Source organism: Ursus maritimus, unplaced genomic scaffold (assembly GCF_017311325.1).
Source record: "Ursus maritimus isolate PB19 unplaced genomic scaffold, ASM1731132v1 scaffold_8, whole genome shotgun sequence".
NCBI lineage: Eukaryota > Metazoa > Chordata > Mammalia > Carnivora > Ursidae > Ursus > Ursus maritimus.
The window spans coordinates 27,132,505-27,152,404 of record NW_024426996.1 but is presented as its reverse complement, the minus strand read 5'-3'; the positions used below and the strand labels follow the sequence as shown (position 1 = coordinate 27,152,404).

Below are 19,900 nucleotides of genomic sequence, written 5' to 3'. Positions count from 1 at the left end.
GTATTGTTTAGATCCTAAGATTTAAGTGTATACATGCATTTTTTTCCCCTTTGTACTCAAACGGAGTGTTCCCAGCCATTAGCTAGTTATTGGATTTGTTTCTCATCCTGTCCTGTAAACATCAATTCTCTAAACAACCATTAGCATTCTTAGAACAAATCAAGATTGCCCTGTCATCATGTTAGGGAAGCAAAACTAGGTAATTGTTTAAAATTTTTATTTAAAGAAAAAAGTTTGTTGGCTCAGAAGTAATAAAACTGTTTCTTAGGTCTGACTGAGACTTGATTCATTGTGTGATAATGTAAATTGTCTCAAATTCCTAGAATTTAGCTTTTTCTATAGTCTACTTATCTCACAAAGACATGCATAGGATTAAGCAGTGGGGTTCCAGATGGAAAGGGAACAATAAGCGAATGCAATAGATGTCTTCAGAAAGATTCCAGGAAATCCGAAGGAGATAACTCTCTACCCATATGTTAATCATCTCCTGCTTTGGTAATATTTCCAATTTATGTGATTTGGTGAAAAGAGGAAAGCAAAGGACAGTGATTTTAAGGCCCACCCTAAATACACATCAGATAGGGGAATGATGGTATAATTTTTTAAAGGAGCAGTCCAAGAATGCAGAGATTTGGTTTCTGGTTCAGCTCTGCCATTAAAACCTTGGCATTGGAAAAATGACTTAACTTCTATCGGCCTTGGTGTCATCATCTATGAAATGAGACATATTTAACTAATTGGTATCTGTATTAAGATTCTCCAGAGAAACAGTACCAATATGATAAAGAGATTTATTATAAGGAATTGGCTCACACAATTATAGAGACTAGCAGGTCCGAAATCTGCAGGGTGGGCCAGCAGGCTGGAGGGAGACCCAGGAGAGCCGATGTTCCAGTTCAAGTTCAAAGGGTGTTTGCTGTAGAACCAGTAAAAGGCATGTTCCAGATAAAGTCCAAAGGCAATCTGCTGGAGAAAATTTCTTGCTTGGGGTTGGCAGATACTTTGCTGTATTTGGTTGAAGAACTTGATTGGATGAATTTCACCAACATTGATGAGGTACAGGTGAGGTTCAGTGGGGTGGAGTCCAGAGCCGACGACCAAGAAAGAATTCTTTAGGCGTCTTTGGTGCAACATGGTGGTTTATTAAAGCACGGGGACAGGACCCGTGCGCAGAAAGAGCTGCTGCCCCAGGGTCGTGAGGAATGGCCTATTTTATACCCTCAGTGGGGAGGGGGCTAGGGATAGCGTAAGTCTCTAAGGAATTTTGGAAGCAAGGTTTCCAGGACCTTGAGGGGGCTAGCTGTTGTTGGGAAAAGGTCATTCATTGCTGTCTAATAAAACCTGAGTCATGAGACCCTTCAGATGTATATCGGTGGGCCATATGCTTGGGGGATGATTGCCAATATGTATCTTGGGGGGTTAGAGATAAAGGAAGTTTCCAAAGGAATTTTTATACGTTAAAGTCGACTTACAGGATCTTGGTGGAGGGGAGAGAGTCAGGCTAGGACTGCCTTTTGCCCTTAGCAAAGTATTAACATCGAGGCAGCTGAGTTCCTAGAGGAATGTCACCATGGCTGTTTCAAGGACTTGTCAATGGGCTGTAGGTAGTAAGGACTGTTTCTTTGTCCTTTAGGGCAGCCAGGAGTGCCTGAGGAATGTCACATACATCCCATGGGGGGGGGGGGTTTGCAGGGTGTCAGCTTCTGCTTTGTCTTCAGCTTGTTCAGCTTGCCTTCTGTTCCCTCATCAACATTATGGAAAGTTATCTGCCTTACTCAAAGTCTACCAATTTAGATGCTAATTTCATCAAAACCACCCTTACAGAGACACCAAGAATAATGTTTGACCAAATATCTGGGTATCACGTAATCTAGTCAAGTTGACACATAAAATTAACCATTACAGTATCTAAGGAACTTTTAATTCTAATATTCTATAAAATTTTCACTCAGGATCTCCTAGCTTCCTGTGATAGCTTATAGGTCATGTCAGTAACTGTCTCAAGTCCTAAGCCATAGGCATGCCTAAATTCATCTAGCAAATTTTTGTTGGAAACCTGTATGCCAAACATTGTGTTAGGTTAGAGAATTTAAATTTTATTCTGAGAGCAGTGTGAGGCCATCAAAAGGTTTTAAATGGGGGGGGGGATCTAATTTACATTTAAAAAGATAATTTTGGCGGTGATGTGAAAAATGGTTTTGAGCAGGGCAAACATGGACATTAGTAAGGACTTATAATCAAGCAAAGAATTCCTGGTGGCCCAGACTGGGTTGGTGGTAGTGAAGGTGTTGATACCATGCCTTTAGGAAAGTATTCAAATATATCACTATCAGAAACTCATTGTTTAAAAGTAAGACTGTAGAGCTTCAAGCCTGCATACTCCTTGATTTATTTCTTTTTCTCGTAAAAGAAATATGACTACCACTATTTGCTTTTTCATCATGAATGATGAGGAAAAAATACTATAATCTTCACATAATTTTAGAAGAATCAAAAGGAAATGGTAAAATGTCAGCACTTGACCCATCTTTTCCTAAACGTGAACTAATTTGCTTATAAGAAATGGAAAGGCCTTCAAAAAATAATGGCATCCTCTGATGGAGGCACCCTATTCTAAGACTGCTGTGGGGCAGACGAAAAACGAGGTGGTCACAAGATGCTTCGCACACAACTATAGCAGGAGGATATCACGTCCGTGAAAGCCTAACAAGAAGTGGTTGCATCTGACTATAACACAGCAAGACAGCCTTTCTTGATCTGACTGCAGTGTACTCACCCTATTTATCCTTAAATACCTTGAGATTTTTCCGCAACTCCATTTGTCCTCCCCCAGCCAGAATTAGTTATTCCTCTGGGACAGTCTGTGGGAACCTTTAGATATCATGTAGTATTTTATGGTGTGATGATGTTTATCAGTTTGTCTCCCTCAGGAGATTGCAATGATGTGGGGACAGAGAACATATTTAGCTTAGTGTCTTCAGTAACCAGTAAAGCTCACAAACATTTATTAAGTGCATACTGACTACCAACGTGACACTTTCAAATTGTTTCTTTTATAAACTCTATAAAGGCAGGGACCAGATTTTTTGAATGAGAAAATTGAGTTATTTACACGCAAATGGTATGACTGCTTTTAGTATGCCTTTCTTAAACTTCTGGGATTATTTTTTTATGGTAGCATAATGATATCACTAGACCACATCCTTAACCTTAATATTTTCTGGATGAAATCAAGACTGAGCCTAATATGTAGTGGCTAAAAGTGATCTTGTATTTTTAGCACTCATTCTGCTGTCATTGGGTGGTTTTATATTAGTCTTTGTGTCCCATGGAGGAGGAGTCTAAATACTTTTCTTTCTTCTTTCCAGGGACCATAATTTTGACTACCTGGAGTTTCGCCTTTGGATTGGCCTGTGGTCAGCCTTCTTGTGTCTCATTTTGGTAGCCACAGATGCCAGCTTCTTGGTTCAGTACTTCACTCGCTTCACTGAAGAGGGTTTCTCTTCTCTGATTAGCTTCATCTTTATCTATGATGCTTTCAAGAAGATGATCAAGCTAGCTGACTACTACCCCATCAACTCCAACTTCAAAGTGGGCTACAATACTCAGTTTTCCTGTGCCTGTATGCCTCCCGACCCAGGTGAGACATCATGCTTAGTGTTTGTGCTTACCCTGTGTTTGGAGGAAGGTGTAGGCTCCATGCATGCAAGTTTTCAACATGGTATTTTCTCTGAGAAACCATCCTGCCGAATTTGAAGTCTCAATACCCAGGGTTATCTTAGCCATGTGATTCAAAAAGGACGTGAAACCAGGAGCTCTGGAACGTGAACGTAATTAGCTCAGTACTTAGAAATTAACTCAAACTGCAGTATTTGCAAAGAAATTTAGTGTACATTATTCTTGATCTTATCTGATGGTTGAGGGAACCAGGTACAAATATTAACAGATATAATGACCAGACCAACCCAGTCCTCTGAACTTCTATCCCATATTTTGCTATTTCCTTATTACTATGGGAATCTCTTCCTAAAGTAAACTCTAAATAGATTATTTTAAGCTTATAGAAGAAATAAGATACTCATTCACTTTATGTAATTTGAAGCATGAAATTCAAAAAGAAATTCAGACTGGAGTCACCTAGTAGTAAAGTAGAACCTTATAGTTCATGTGTGCTAGGCAATGTAAATAAGAAAGGAAAAGAAGAAATGAGAGAAAGTAAAGAAGGAATGTTATGCTCTCAGGGAAGATTTATATTCTAGAGTTAGAAAAGACATAAAAGTCAAAAGTAAGTTCTGGGTAAGGAATATGATTCTACACATCTTAGCACTTTAATATCTATCTTGCCGAACCAGGGTCAGAATCAGCACATATTCCCCCCAAAAAAGTGCTCAATTTGGTCTTTGGCTTTTTTTTTTTTTTTTTTGAGTAATTCATCATCATTTCATAATATGGAAGGCATTTGGGAGAAAAGATTCACTTTGGGGAAAGTTGTTTCATATTTGCTGTGGGAGAATGAGGGGTAGACATTGTGTCAGACAATTACATGGTAATAGTGTTAGTTATCCCAAGTCATGCAGTTAGCTACGGGTCATTGTCCATTAAATAAAAATAGATATACACTCCATGCTTTTGACTAAGATCTTGTAGAACCAGGAGTACAACAGTGTCCTGAGGGCTTTGTAAACCTGAGCATAGAGGTAGGGTACATACATGCATCATGAGCTTTTACTTATAAATTCTGAGGAAAAACCTCTTAATGTTTACAGTAAAACAAACGCGGATGTATTATAGACTAGAATACAAACAAAATGATTATGAATTTTAAAACTAAATAAGATACTACAAAGAATTTTAATGCTTATGGCCAGGCTGTGTCAGATTGCTCTCAGATATTTTGGTGTTGTATCTGCATTCTTCTCTGCCACTTGGTGGAGAAGTCTTGGAAGACCTGTATGCATCTTGAGTGGTGAGAGACAAGAGAACAGTATCTCCTTAAAACCGGTCAGTCAGTAACACTGATGAAAAAAGATAGGGAATTGTTGGGCTTTGCACTCATGGATTCTTTGGTCTTACTTAAGGATAGTCAGCACACATTAAAATAAAGTGCATGCTTAGAAGCAAAGCAGAGACAGGTACAAAGTGGAAATTTAAAGATTCAGGCAACATGAATGATATATAGATACAAAATGTATACTGATTACAAATATTTCCTAACTTAAAAACTGCTTGGAAAAGAGTAAGCACTCAGCGCATGATAGATACTACCATTAGGATCAAGGAAACATGCTTGAGACACAGATGTTACCATTACACAACCATGTAGAACTTGTCCAAAAAGAAAGGGGGTTACCCTTCATTGTGGATTTTTAGGGGACGTCCAGACTATGCATGTTCAAAATCTTGACTCACAGACATACTGAATTGTGGGATTTTGAACTTTCCTCTTCATTATTTCTATCTTTATGTATTTATCTATATGTAAATATTTATTTATGAAGAAGTCTGTAATCTGACTTCATAGGCAAGGCTGAGGAGTCATACAGCAAATTTTTCTAAAGGAAAAAAAATACTTTCTCAGTTGTTTTGAGGTGTGAGGTTTTCATAAAGCGAGATGAGGGCTTTGTCAGCACACCTGCTGCAAAGATCTACCTACCCGAGGCTAATGGAAACTGGGACGCGTTGTTTTAATTGGATGCTGGCAGAGAGGGTAATATGAAGCCAAGGAAGATGTATTTGAATGTGTTTAAACTGTGAAAAATATATTAAGGTTTTACATATAATTTTCCTTCCAAGCAGGATCATTGTTTTCTTGAAAAAGTCATTTTGAGGCTTGAAACATACATAGTGAGTACTAGCTGAAGTGGAGATAGATAGCTTTTCCTTTGACCCGTTTTCTCTAGCTTGTATAGAAAGTCTGTCCTAAACAGCTAGGAGTTGTCTTAGAAGGACTCTGACAATTCCTACTACCTCCAAGTGGTACCGGTAAAGCAGTGTAGCAGGGCTTTGAAATCAGAAAATCTTGTATTTGAGTCCCAGCTTGGCTAATAATACCCTGTGTGTGACTTTGGGCAAGTTCCTTTTCCTAAGGAAGCTTTGCCTCACCTTCCTCATCTGTAAAAAGGGGTTAATAACAGTACCTACCTTATAGAATTATTATATCATATAGAAAAAAAATGAGGTATTTCAAAGTACTCAGGACAGTTTCTGATATGTAATAAGTAATTAAGTGTTAACTGCCATTGTTACTACTGTTATTATTGATTAAAACTTAAAGTTGCTAAGTATGAATGATAAACCAACAAACCAGTCTTCATCATCCTCCCTTCTAAGCAAATATTGTTGGGCAGTTGGCTTATTCTGCAACAAGACCGTATTTTTAGAGTTGTCCAGATGAAAGGCACTCCTGAAGGATATGCACATAAATGTGAGGGATTATTTTCACCTATGGAAATAAAATCTGTTTCTGGTTGGGAAAAAGGCAAGTGGATATCTCCATTTTCATGACAATTCTCATGTTTTATAATACCCCTTAAGATTAGTGACTGTGTGTTTCCCTCATAACATTAATACTTTTTGATAGAAAACTATATACCACCATAAATTTGGTACTTCCTGATAACAAACTGAAAAATTATAGAGATAATACAGTTGCATGTACAGCTAGAGTAAGTATTCTTAAAACAACAAAAGCCTGTCCTTTCATCGCAACATGCACTCCTAGTAAAAGAATTCAGTCAATGTGTCAATAATATTTAAACTGGCGGATGACTTGTTTTTCAACACTGGGACAGTATGTAACAGTGAACCAGCACCTACACAGATGGAGTCATGATACTGCAAACTGCGAAATGATTTGACAGGAAGAGAAATCGGGGTCACTTAATCACTAAGAAAACTCTATTCATGGCCACAATAATATTATGAATTTTTTTGCTTTGTGAAAACAGCTCTTCCTCCTTTTTTCCTTCCTTATCTTTCTTGTTCTCACTTGCTTCCGTAAATCTTCATCACTTCCTGAGTTTCAGTTTCTTCATGCGTCTTTTTTCTCCCGCCATTTTGCCCCATGTGCTCAGGGGCCAAAGTCACGTACCTCCTTAGGTTCTCATTTACTGAAGAACTAAGAAAGCCCAGTTGCAAGTGCTGAAAGGAAAATTAGCCGTGAGATTTGACGTATCAGTCAGGATGGATACATGGTTCTTGTGCTAAAATTTCCTTTTCTTAGAAATAGAGTGGCTTTAATTGGTGTAATAGAGGTCATATTTCCCCACTGTGCCTTGACGCTTACATAGCAGAGGTGTATAAGGAAGATGATTCAGTTCAGAAGCCAACGGTAAAAACTAAAAAAATACCCAAATGAAGGACAATTCACAATATTACAATTCATCACCAACATCCCAGTTTGGGAAACTGTTAGTATGATAAAGTGTGAACAGTATGTGCTTCGGAATAAAGGAAAGTGAGTGTGAATTCAGCTCTAACTAGCAGTGTGACCCGGGCTAGGCTAATTCCCTAATTTCTTTGTTTCATAACCTGTGGGCTGGGAGACTAATTGTACCTACTCTTAGAAATTACTATGGATTGAATGAAAAAGTATATGTAACAATTTTTGGCACCTAATAGACACCAAGTAAAAATTTGTTCTTTTTCTCATTGTTTCCCGAAAGAGGCCCCAGCCAGTTTTATCTTTTAGTTGTATTCTTTTAAAGGGGTTCAATTTTCCCTGCAATTTTCCTAGAGGAAGATACTAACTAGGTTTTTCCTGGAAGCCGGCTCCCCTCAAATTAACAAATAATGTGCTGTTGTAGATAAATATTAAAACTGGAGACATATTCAGAGAAAAAAAACATTAAGGAGTCCAGTACATCATAGTTAGATCACTTAATATTATTCCACTGAATCTCAAGTCTACAAAAGTGTTGTACACTATATATAATCGTGTAGAAGAAGGCGGTAAAGTCCTAGAGGTGAGATGCTCGGGTCTTTTAAGGGGAATTGGTCTAATTCATTCAAAAACATAAATGATAGAATTTTGTAAATAGGGAGTAAGACATGAGCTCTCCTCTTTCCTTTTTCCCACCTCCTCCTCCTCCTTCTGCCCCTTTGTCCTTCCCCTTCTGCTATCAACAACAATCTATGGAGGGTCTGTTTCATTCCTTTTTAAGAATTGTCTTGGGATGAGGCACCCTACACAGATATCATACACACATATGCACCTACCACACATGTACATACCTACCTATACACAACACCATACACACACACCACCCATACCTGTACACTACACCACACGCACCTACACACCCACACACACCCCTATACACCATACTGCACCACACACACACACGCACCTACACACACACGCACCTACACACACACACACAGATTTTTATAAAACGTGTTGTTTTTAAAATAGTGTTAATTACTTTTTGAATGAACAAGGTCAGATTTTCGTTTGACCTACACTTTAGAAATACATTTCCACTTCGGTACCTCTGTTCATTTGCCTAATGTGTCAAGGTTGCTGTGACTGCACTCTCAAGGGCATATTAATATTTTAGAAAGGGTCAAAATAAATTTTCTAACCAAATGTGGTTTTGTATCTGGAGGGGAGAGAAGCCTTGCTAAAAATGATAAACAAATTAGAAGAGCAAGAAAATCGCCGCAAGGGAATAAATACTATACTTTATTGTTAACAGAAGGGATATATTTTATTGATTCATTGTTGACTGTTCCAGGGAGAACATGCTTAATAATGGATGAATGATTAAGAGGAATAAATCTTTTCTCAGGCACTGAGACATTGTTGTCTATGGTATCTCTAAGTAAAAGATGGCTGTTCCCCTGGTGTAATAAAACTATAAGACCAAGTCATGTGATTGGAAATAGCATGGCTTCCATTTCTGTACCTTTGTTTTATTCACAGCATGAGGAGGCCTCCAAATGCTCCAAAATGGTTGTTACTAGTGTAGAATTTCATTACCATTTCTTTCTATATAATTTTTCTATCATCTTAAAAAATGCTACACACCAATATGTTACAACCATTAAAAAGAACTGCTGGATTGTGTCTCCTGTGGTCCCATATTATAGTCAATATGTGTTGCATAATTAGCTCATTAAAAGAAAATTAGGAAATAAAAGATAAAATTAAGAAATGAAAGATAATCCTAATTTATGTTCCATGACCTGCATCATATTCTGTGCAATTATTTTATTTTTATGATGTATCATTCCCTCTTTGGATTGTAAAGTAGGCTTAAATCACAAACTAATGGTTAAACAGGAAGTACCAGGCCTTCTGGTATAAGACCACTCAGCCTTCGCGTTTGCAAGGAGGCTTTATCAGCACAGCACAGCTGACGTTTTATCATTCATGGTAATATGGCCTTTTGAGAAAACCATAGACATTTGAAACTTCCATCATTTTAGTGTCCTTTTATTCTCGTAATATTTTAGCAGTTTCTGTATAACACTTGCAGGAATCAGAAAAGGGGAAGCAATGAATTTGGATAATCACCAGACCTGTATAATTCTCTAGCTGTGGGCTTGTATGAAACACAGATTTGGAAAACATACCACATAGTAATGTCTGTACACATCTGAAATGTAATGATGAGTGGGTATGGAAGAGAAGTGGGTTTTTTTGTGAAAATAGTGGCTAACTACATCCATAATAGTGGATAGTAGCTCAGCTCTTTGACTTCCAGTGCGGTATCATAGGTGAACATGTGAAAAAGTGTCCATGGGTTGGAGAGTGTCATAACTTAAACTTGTCTAGGTACAGTGAAAACCTCAAGCATGAGGCTTGGTAAAAATACGTAGGAAAACAAAAAGGATAATAACAAAAAAAGTGAAGAAAACGTTTCTATTAATTTTATTTGTTTTAAGGCTCAAGGCTGAGATAGTAGCAGGTGATTTCCCTAAGAGCTCTTTCTCCCATCGTTTTCTTCATTCACCTTGTCATCCCTCCAAAAGCCATTTTGGCCTCTTATTGATCTAGACATTTAAAGCATAAACATTTGATTTTATTAAGAGGCGCTCATGTGCTGAAAGTATCCAGGACCCTTAAATAAGTCTGACGTGACCCTGCGGCAAGAAGCTTCTTCAGTTTTATTCTGTATCTATTTTCCAGTTACTCAGTTTCCTCAAATTTACTTTAAGTAGAATGGAATAAAACATTAAAGTTTCATTATCATGGAGAATACTCTTAACATTTTCTCGTTCAGAGCAGGTAAACCAATTTTGCATTATTATAATCCTGAGAAGCTATGTTGAGGGTATAGGTTCAGATTTGGCTAAGATTTATTAAGCCCCATCCAAGTGCCAGACATTTTACTATGGGATTTTAGTAAACTGTATTTCAATATATTATATTGTAATATTAAAACATATCTATATTTAATCATCACATAAAGCTTGTGAGGTAGCAGGCTTTTTTTCCCAGGGGTGAAGTTTTGCTTTCTCCAGGTCATAAGGCTAGTGGTAACCTTAGCTAGCATCTATTTCATTCCCCCCGCTACTAGATACTCTCCTAACAATTTTGCCTACATTGTCTTTTTTTTTAAAAATATTTTATTTATTTATTTGAGAGAGTCAGAGATAGCAAGAGAAGGCACGAGTGGGAAGGAAGGGGAGAAGCAGACTCCCTGCTGAGCAAGGAGCCTGATGCCGGGCTCCATCCCAGGACGCGACCTGAGCTGAAGGCAGACACTCAACCGACTGAGCCACCCAGGAGCCCCTACGTTGTCTTATTTAATCCCGCGCAGTAACCTTATGAGATAGATTGTTTCAAATCCAGTTTCACAAGTGAAGGACCTGTGCTCAATAGCAGTGAGGTGACACTATGCTCCAGAAGGTGGTGCAGCCAGAGTTCAGCCCAGTGTTCTTAGCACTCCTTACTCTAATTTGTGTCAGGGTGGGACATCACAGCAGACAGATCTGCCTCGATGGCCACTTGTTCCTCCTAGTTGACCTTGAAGCTTTTGTATATATTCCTGATGTTACAGTAGCTGCTAATGTGTAAAGCGGGGAGTCATGGGGGTAGTTCCTGGTGCCAGGTACTAGAAGATAAAGAAGGACAACCTTAAAGGTACAATGGATATTCCCTGTGCCGGAGGTATACTAACATTAACGTACGGATGTCACCCTTTTTTTCCTGCTCAGAGCTACTGCAGCTTCTTCTTTCTGTAGATCTCTCATTAAATGTAGAGGGGGGAAAAGCCAGCTTAAGATAGGAGCACTCCCAGGCACATTTTTAAATGTCCGTTACTGTGACGATGTTCATTCCCCTCTTCCACAGGATCAGCTAGAATTTGATACACAGGAAGGAGGATCCAGAAGTGAAAATCCATGGAACATAAAATGAGCAACCTGTGAAAACTCCCTGAAACCAAGTATGGGACACAAACTGTCCCAGTGACAATGGGCTAATTCTAAATTAGCCAAATTCCTAGGGCAAAGACTTTCTTTGCTTCATAAGCCATGGTGCAGAGCAAATAGTGAAGACAGAGTGCAGTGTGCTTGTGCTTTTCTATTTGACCTTTTCAGAATCCTAATTAAGGATATTTCAGATTCTAAATACGTAGATCATTCTGCACTTGGTTGCCAAAATATTTGCTTTGTATGTGTCTGGATCCAAATGGCGACCAATGGCTCTCATAGATCAAACTCCCAATTGGAATTGATCATTTTCTCTTAGGTGAGCTTAAAGAAATTTACTTTTAGTCTTACTTATGGACTCTGCCGTATTCTGCCAATATGTATTTATGGAAGTGCTTGTTTATATACTTATTTTGAAGTTCTCTTGAAGCAGCTACATACTAAAATAAATAGGAAAGGCATATACTTTTTGTGGTCCTTTTGATACTAGCCTTTTGGGATTTTTAGAGCCGGTATGCTTTAGTAGCTTGTCTCAGAGGAAAACTGAAAAGATAAAAGGAATTTAGATGAGCAGAATTGATGTGTAGCTACAACTTGAAAGTAGTTACTGAAAGTTCAGATTGGAATCCTATTTTAGTTCACTTGTGGTCTTTATTATCTGTCATTCATTTCACAAAAAAAAGAGGCTTGGATATCTTTCTCCCTCACTCCTACTCCTTGTTTTTATGCAGAAAAGTATGTTGCAAAAAGACCTTCACTCTCTTGTGACAGGAAGCTCATAAAATTGCATTAAAGACTCTTGCTCAGGAAGAGAAGCTTCCCAGACACCATCTAAATAGTGCCTGTGATTTCATATATGCTATTTTCTTTCGAAAGCTCAGACCAGTCAGACATTTCAGCTCGCAGTTGAGATTCACATCATCTAACGTCGGAGAGTATTATCCCACCTCCAGTTCTGTGGCCACAAAAATCAAATGCTGGGTAGGAAGAGAAAGAATGCCGAACAAAATTTTGATACCGATTCTACTTCTGGCTGACTACAGTCCTGGGCAAGAAACCTGGCATAGCTTGCTTCAGAGTCCCATGCAACATAAAGTGGATATAAAAGTATACCTGTTACATGCTCACAGGTGTTTTTAAATGAGCAAATGGAGTAATGTAAGAAAATGTATTTTAGGTTTTTAAAACAAAATCGTAATAAAAATCTAGGTTTTGTTAATTAAAATGTACTAACACCTTCTTCCTTTTGGGAATGGATTCATGGTTGGCTTCACTATTTGGGCCAAGCATCCTTTAGCCTATTTTGATTGTTTCCATGACCTGCAATGAAACAGAAGAAGAAAACAGTTTGCACATGTTCTTCTTTTACTGAGGAAATAGGGATGCCCTAGCAGCAGCTAGCTTTAGATTAAAAGTTTAACAATTCCTGAACCTTCAAAGATCAGAATGGATTCCAAAATTGAGAAAAACTAGCGCTCAAGCTAAATATTTTCTCCCCTTTATTTGTTTTTCTTATTTCATTTCTTTTGCCTTTATCTGCTCTCATTCATTTGAACTCATTAAATGGTCGGTCCCTATTCTAGCCTCATTTATTGACAGTAAACAAGTATTTTTTCTGCTTTCTTGAAGTAAAATAGTAATATAGTAATATATTTAAAGCGTACAAAATGATGATTTCAGATAGGCATACATTATGAAAGGATTCCCACCAAGTTAACTAATATATCCATCACTGCACATTTATTCTATTTTATATTATTTTATTTTATGAACACTTAAGTCCTCCTCTCAGCAAATTTTAATTATGCAATACAGTATTATAAGCTATAGTAACCATATTATACATTAGATCCTCAGACCTTATTCCTCTTATAACTGAAAGTTTGTACCCATTTACTAACTTCTTCCGATTTCCCCCAGCCCCCCACCCCCAACCGCTGGCAACCACTATTCTACTCTTTATTTCTGTGAGTTGTACTTATTTATTATTTAAAATTTTTTTAGATTCTACCTATAAGTGACATCATACAGTATTTGTCTTTGTCTGGCTTATTTCACTTAGCATAATGCCCTCATCCATATTTCTGCAAATGGCAGAATTTTCCTTTTTTTTAAGGTTGAATAATAAATATTTTTGAGTTCCTGTTAGTTAAGTGCCAGACCAGGTAGATTCTGGGGAAAAGCATGAATAAGACTTGACTTTTCTGTTCTTCCCTCATGGATCTTATATTCTAAATTTTAGTAATCAAATAAATCCGTTTGTTTCTCCTTAAGAGCTTATGTAGGGAGGACCTAAAACATGGCAAACTAAAAAGGTAATCTAGGGGCTTGGGGGCAGGCAGAAGGGGACCAAATAACAATTAGCAATTTGGATGTTAAATGTGACACTCAAAGACAAAAACTTAAGTGTCATTTTATAGTATCTCCACAAGTTGTGGATATTCTCGAGTAACAATTTATAACACATAAAACTTCATGTAGTAGGAAAAAGCTTTTTCTGATAAAAAATGTTTTAATTATGGAACTCTTTTTAAATACTGTTTTAATTTTAGACTCAAAATTTTAAAAAATGAAATATTTCTAAGAGGAGAGCTGGTTTAATAAATAAATTAGTTTCCTCCAAAAGTAACCTCTTAATAAATCTACAAATAATGCCAAATTATATGAAAATAATTTTTTAAAATTAGATATTTATTTCCATTATATTTATATAATTTATTATTATTTGAAAGATTTTTTTTCCCATGTTTTGCAAAGATACACTTTCTCATATGCTGTCCAAATGTCCAAAAATCCCGAATTAATTAGTGAAATTCCACTTTGCAAGATTTGACTGTACATAAAGCCAGTGATCACCTTACTCACTTACTAACATCCATTTCTTTCACTAGGCAAAATATATTGAGTGCCTTTTAGTAATGGTTAAGGTTTTTTCTTTTTCTTTTTTCGAAACCTGAAACAAATTGTAATACCATTTTCTTAAATGTTGCCATTGTTTTTATCAGATTAGAGTACAAGAGATATGTCTGAATCTTTGGTAATTTTTGATCTAGGTGAAAGTGAATACAATTACAATAAAGAAAAATTCATTGTGCTTTATGCTATCATTGAAGACATTTTTAATGCCTAGCGTAGCATTTTTAGATTTTGAATTATGCATTTAGGTCATTTTTATTTTACTTTTATGGTAAAAGATTATCTTTTTCTTACAGTTAATATCTCAATATCTAATGACACTACATTGGCCCCAGAGGATTTGCCAACTATTTCTTCTACTGACATGGTAAGTGACTTAATATTTGAAACCACTTGTGTATTGTATACTCTAATTATAATATTCATCACATGATGTCTCCTACCCTTCAGCAATCTGAGTGTGAATACAACTTTAATAATCAATGATTGTGGAGGGACAGAAAGAAACACTTTCCTTGCTCTAGTCAGCTTTTTTTTTTTCTTTTTTAACTCAAGTGAATATTTACCTCTACAACATGCTTTTTAAACCCTCTTAGGAATTTACTATATCCGTTCATTGTCACCTTGAGATATTTCACAAGGGAAAGTGAGGACAGTCGAAAAATGAGAGCATGGTATCCTCTCTGTTTCTAGGATGATTAAGAATTCTTCTGACTACCTAATGGTGTTGTGTTCTCCTCACTAAGGATGATTGTAGCAGGACATTTTCCCTCTCACTTAGAAAGGACTGTGCCTCTGTCACATGATATCCTTTCCCATGGCTTGTAACCAAGGATCTTTAAGAGACTGGAACTAAGCTTTAAAAATGAGCTGTTTTGCATGGAAGGTTACACACTGGAAGGAGACTTTTGTGTTGGAGAAAAAGGGAAAAGTGCTATTTCAGGCTTCTAATTGTGTTGCTTCTACACTGGATATGGAATCTTACCAAAGAATATCAATCTCTCCGTTATAAAGACAGAAACCATAGTACCTTGTATTGATAGAGCGCGCATCTCTCAGGAGACCAGAAGACTTCTGCAGATATTATGTAATGAGTGCCCACAACACCCTTTCAAAGATGATGTTTTATATCTTTCCTGGACAACTCTCACTTGACCCTTTTTCTCTCTTGTTTTCATATTCCGTGGCTCTCTTGACTTCTTTCCTTACTGTTAAAGTTCTCTCTGATTTTCTTCAAACTTTGCCTCTTTATTTGTGTTTGATTGTGTGTGTGTGTATATGTGTGTGTGTGTGTGTGTGTATGTGTGAGAGAGAGAGAAAGAGAGAGAGAGAGAGAGAGAAATATATGTTTTAAAGGCCACATACAGAAAAGAGATCAATTTTCAGTCTTTCAGCCAGCCAGCCTATTGTCTAAAAGAACTTGTTTAAAATACAGAGAAAAATAGATCCTTCTAGACTTGAAATAATTTTAATTAAGGTCTAATTAAAAATTTAAAAAATATATAATTAATTAAAGCCATAAGTTAATTTGCAATTAAAAATTAATAAAACACTTCCACTGACTTAAAAAGAGATTATTTCTTACTTAATTCCTTTTGTAACTAATCAAGGATAGCTTTAAAATTAATGAATTTTTAAGCCCTGTCTTCGGGCAAATTCTGGAGTGACTCTAGTAATTGATATATAATTATAAGATGTCACTATAAGATTTATGGAAAACAAATGGAAATTGTGATTGACTTCTAGTATGACTATGATATAAGACATAAAAGCACAATAATGATTACAATTTAGCTACCGTTTATAAGGCATCTACTAGAGACCAGGTGTTTTACACATATTATGATCATTAACACAAACTACCATGTATAATTATGTTCATTTTACAGATGAGAGAAACTATAGCTTTAGAAGGTAAATAACCTTTCTTGCCCTAGGTCACATAGCCATAAATTATTAAAACAAAGATTTGAACAGAAGTCTGAGTGGTATATTTCTAATACACCATGATGCCTCAGTGTTTGCAGATGGAAATGTTTACACTTTCAGTTCTTTATGTATGTTCTATACTCCAGGGCCATAGTACCCTCATGTGTGTATCAGTTACACACTTTAATTAAAATGTTAAGTTGCTATGTTCAGCGCCTCTAGAGAAGAAATCACGAAAAAATGTGTGTATGTGTATGTTTGTGCGTAATTATGAAGGACAACTGTTATTCTAGCTTTCATTTCTCCTTTTTTATCCTTATCAATGCCTTTAGGTATACGTTGTTTAGATACACACACATAAATACACAATCACACCCACACACACAATTGGTATATATACAAGATCCAGAAATGAGTATTAAAGAGGTAATATGATTTATTATCACCAGTAATAACTACCATTTGTTGAGCACCTACTAAGGGCCAGGCTCTTCACATTAATTGTCTATAATACTCAGAATAGCTTTTGAGTTATTATGTTACCTGTATTTTTAAAAAAAATTTTATTTAAATTCAATTTAGTTAACATATAGTATATTATTAGTTTCAGGGGTAGAATTTAGTGATTCATCAGTTGCATGTAACACCCAGTGCTCATCATATCCAGTGCCCTTCCTTAAAGCCCATCACCCAGTTACCCCATCCCCCTACCCACCTCCCCTCCAGCAGCCCTCGGTTTGTTTCCTATAGTTAAGAGTCTTTTATGGTTTGCCTCCTTCTCTGTTTTTATCTTATTTTATTTTTCCTTCTCTTCCCCTATATCCATCTATTTTGTTAGGTTACCTGTATCGTACGAATGAAACTGAAGCTTAGAAAGGTTAACTGTCCTTCCAAAGGCCATATCGTCAGTATGTATAAAATCAGGATTTGAACTCAGGGCTTTCTAAGTCCAAAATCTGCCTCTTTCCATTATTTGGGGAAGCAGAATAGTGTTTCATGTAGAAGGACGTCCAGATATTGAGTTCTCATGCCCAGTTTCAACTGCAGGCATCCACAACTTCCCAGGGTGTGGTAGCTGCTCAGTTTCCCATTTGTAAAATAGTGATGAAAACAGTACTTTATCTCACTGACTCTATAAAAAGTCAAAGGAGTAAATAGCTGGGACTTAGCATAGTGGCTGGCACATACTTATTTCTCATATTAATATATGTTATTCTATTTAGGTATTTTTATCATTTCATTAGGCCATGTTGCCACCATAACTCAGGTGGGTGGAGAAAATAAATTGGATGCCACTGCTCTGACAGGAGATTGGGCCCTCTCTCTTTGGCCATGCTAGCTCTGCTGCCCTCCGTCTTTCCTGGGACATACCGTCATCAAGGATTTAATTTCCTTCTTTTAGCCATAATTAGATTATGAAAGAAAGTGCTGGAAAAGTGACATGCAGCCCTGGGGCACCAACAAGGCTCCCTCTCACAAGGCTCTGAGGACACCTTGTCGGAGGAGGGAAGGCTTTTTCTCTTCAGCTTCATTAGCATGAAGACAACTTTTCTTCTTCATAGTAGTAGTGTGTTTTCAGAAAAAATGGGCATTAGAGCATTTAGACTGACAGGAACTTTAGAATAACTGTCCCTCAAGATAAAAAGGCAGGTTTTCCATTAGTTCCATTCATTGTTGGATTCATTGAGTTTTTAATACTTCTCACCTTTGTCAGTTTTCCTGTAGACTTATTGGTAGGCATATCCTTTCAACCTGCAAATAAAATTCTTTGAAAGGTCCCTCTAAAACTTTAAGACCAGCCACAGCTTCTCCACACTGTGTGGACACAGTGAGTCTTAGAATCTTCTGGCTTTCACTTAACAGCTCTCAGAGGGAGAGACCAGATTTCACAATCTAACATTAAGGCTTTTCCAAGGAGGTGATTAAATGGATTAGTTGCTTTTTGTTTTTCACATTAGATCCTTTTTTGAAAACATTATTATTAAATTTGCGGTACACTTTAAAACACACAGTTTTTACATGCTCATTGCAATGAGTTTTGACATTTTATAGGCTCATGTAATCATCACCCAAAAGAAGGTGTATAGAACATTGCCATTATCCCAGGAAGTCCTATGGGGAATGCTCTTTGTCTTGTTTTATGCCTCAGCTTCTGAGCCTTGGGAGATCTTTCTTTGCCCAACTGCTCTGCCCCAGCCTTCAGGGAACAGATGCCTTAGCTCTTAAAGGAGTGCCTGAATGCCTCAGAGGGATTTTCCTCCACTCTCCTGCCCTGCTTCCCATTTTAGGAAAGTGACTTTCTTACATTTGGTAGGGGCTTTGTGTCTAAGGGGGGATTTCTCTCAGCTGTCCTATCAAACCTCCTGCCTTTTGTATACAACCTGTGCACTGTGAGAAAGTTTGGTGGATGGATGCAGGCTCAGTGTAATGCCTAGGGCTCCTTGGAATTCTGTCACCCCAGTCTACATGCAGGCTTTAAAAACTCATTGAAGATTTGGCTTATTTCTTCATACCTCCATCTGCAGTGGGTTTATCTTCCATGTGCTGCTCTGGCATGCACATGGAGTTCTCTTCCATGAAGGCCTTGTAATTTTTTAGAATTTATTTAAGTTTCTTTATATCTTCATCTCTGGTAGATTTTTAAAAACTATGATTTTGTACCTTACCCAACATGATTGGAGAAGTTAGAAGTGACCGTTTTTTTTGTTTTGTTTTGTTTTCTGTTTTTTAAGTTTTTATTTAAATTCCAGTTAGTTAACATACAGTATAATATTGGTTTCAGATGTACAATATAGTGATTCAACACTTCCATACATCATGCTGTACTCCTCACAACAAGTGCACTCCTTAATCCCCATCTTCCTCCCCTCTGGTGACCGTCAGTTTGTTCTCTATAGTTAAAGAGTTTGTTTCTTGCTTTCCCGGTCTCTCTTTCTTACTCCCTTTGCTTATTTGTTTTGTTTCTTAATTCCACATATGAGTGAAATCATATGGTATTTGCCTTTCTCTGACTGACTTATTTCGCTTAGCATAATACATTCTAACTTCATCCATGTTGTCATATATGGCAAGATTTCATTCTTTTTGACGGCCAAGTAATATTCCATTGTATAACTATAGCACATCTTCCTTGTCCTTCATCAGTCAATGGATACTTGGACTGTTTCCATAATTTGGGTTTTGTAAATAATGCTGCTATAAACATAGGGGTGCATGTATCCCTTTGAATTAGTATTTTTGTATTCTTTGGGTAAATACCTAGTGGTGTAATTGCTGAATTGTAGGGTAGTTTTATTTTTAACTTTTTGAGGAAACTTCATACTGTTTTCCAGAGTGGCTGCAGCAGTTTGCATTCCTACCAATAGTGTAAGAGGGTTCTCCTTTCTCTGCATCCTCACCAACACCTGTTGTTTCCTGTGTAGTTAATTTTAGCCATTCTGACAGGTCTGAGGTGGTATCTCATTGTGGTTTTGATTCATATTTCCCTGATGCTAAGTGATGTTGAGCATCTTTTCATGTGTCTGTTAGTCATCTGTATGTCTTCTTTGGAAAAATGTATATTCATGTCTGCTGCCCATTTTTAACTGGATTGTTTTTTGGGTGTTGAGTTTGATAAGATCTTTATAGATTTTGTTTTTTTTTTAATGATTTTTTATTATATTATGTTAGTCACCAT

General features: G+C 37.0%; 1 protein-coding gene across 1 annotated transcript in view; it reads left to right on the top strand.

The window, feature by feature from the left end:
• The window catches only part of SLC4A4 (solute carrier family 4 member 4), a 450,189-nt gene that overhangs the window by 357,534 nt on the left and 72,755 nt on the right, over positions 1–19,900 (top strand). Inside the window, exons 15-16 of the mRNA XM_008693197.2 lie at positions 3,369–3,640; positions 14,592–14,662. Of these exons, the coding sequence (XP_008691419.2) occupies positions 3,369–3,640; positions 14,592–14,662 (343 nt within the window). The remainder of the gene's footprint in view (positions 1–3,368; positions 3,641–14,591; positions 14,663–19,900) is intronic.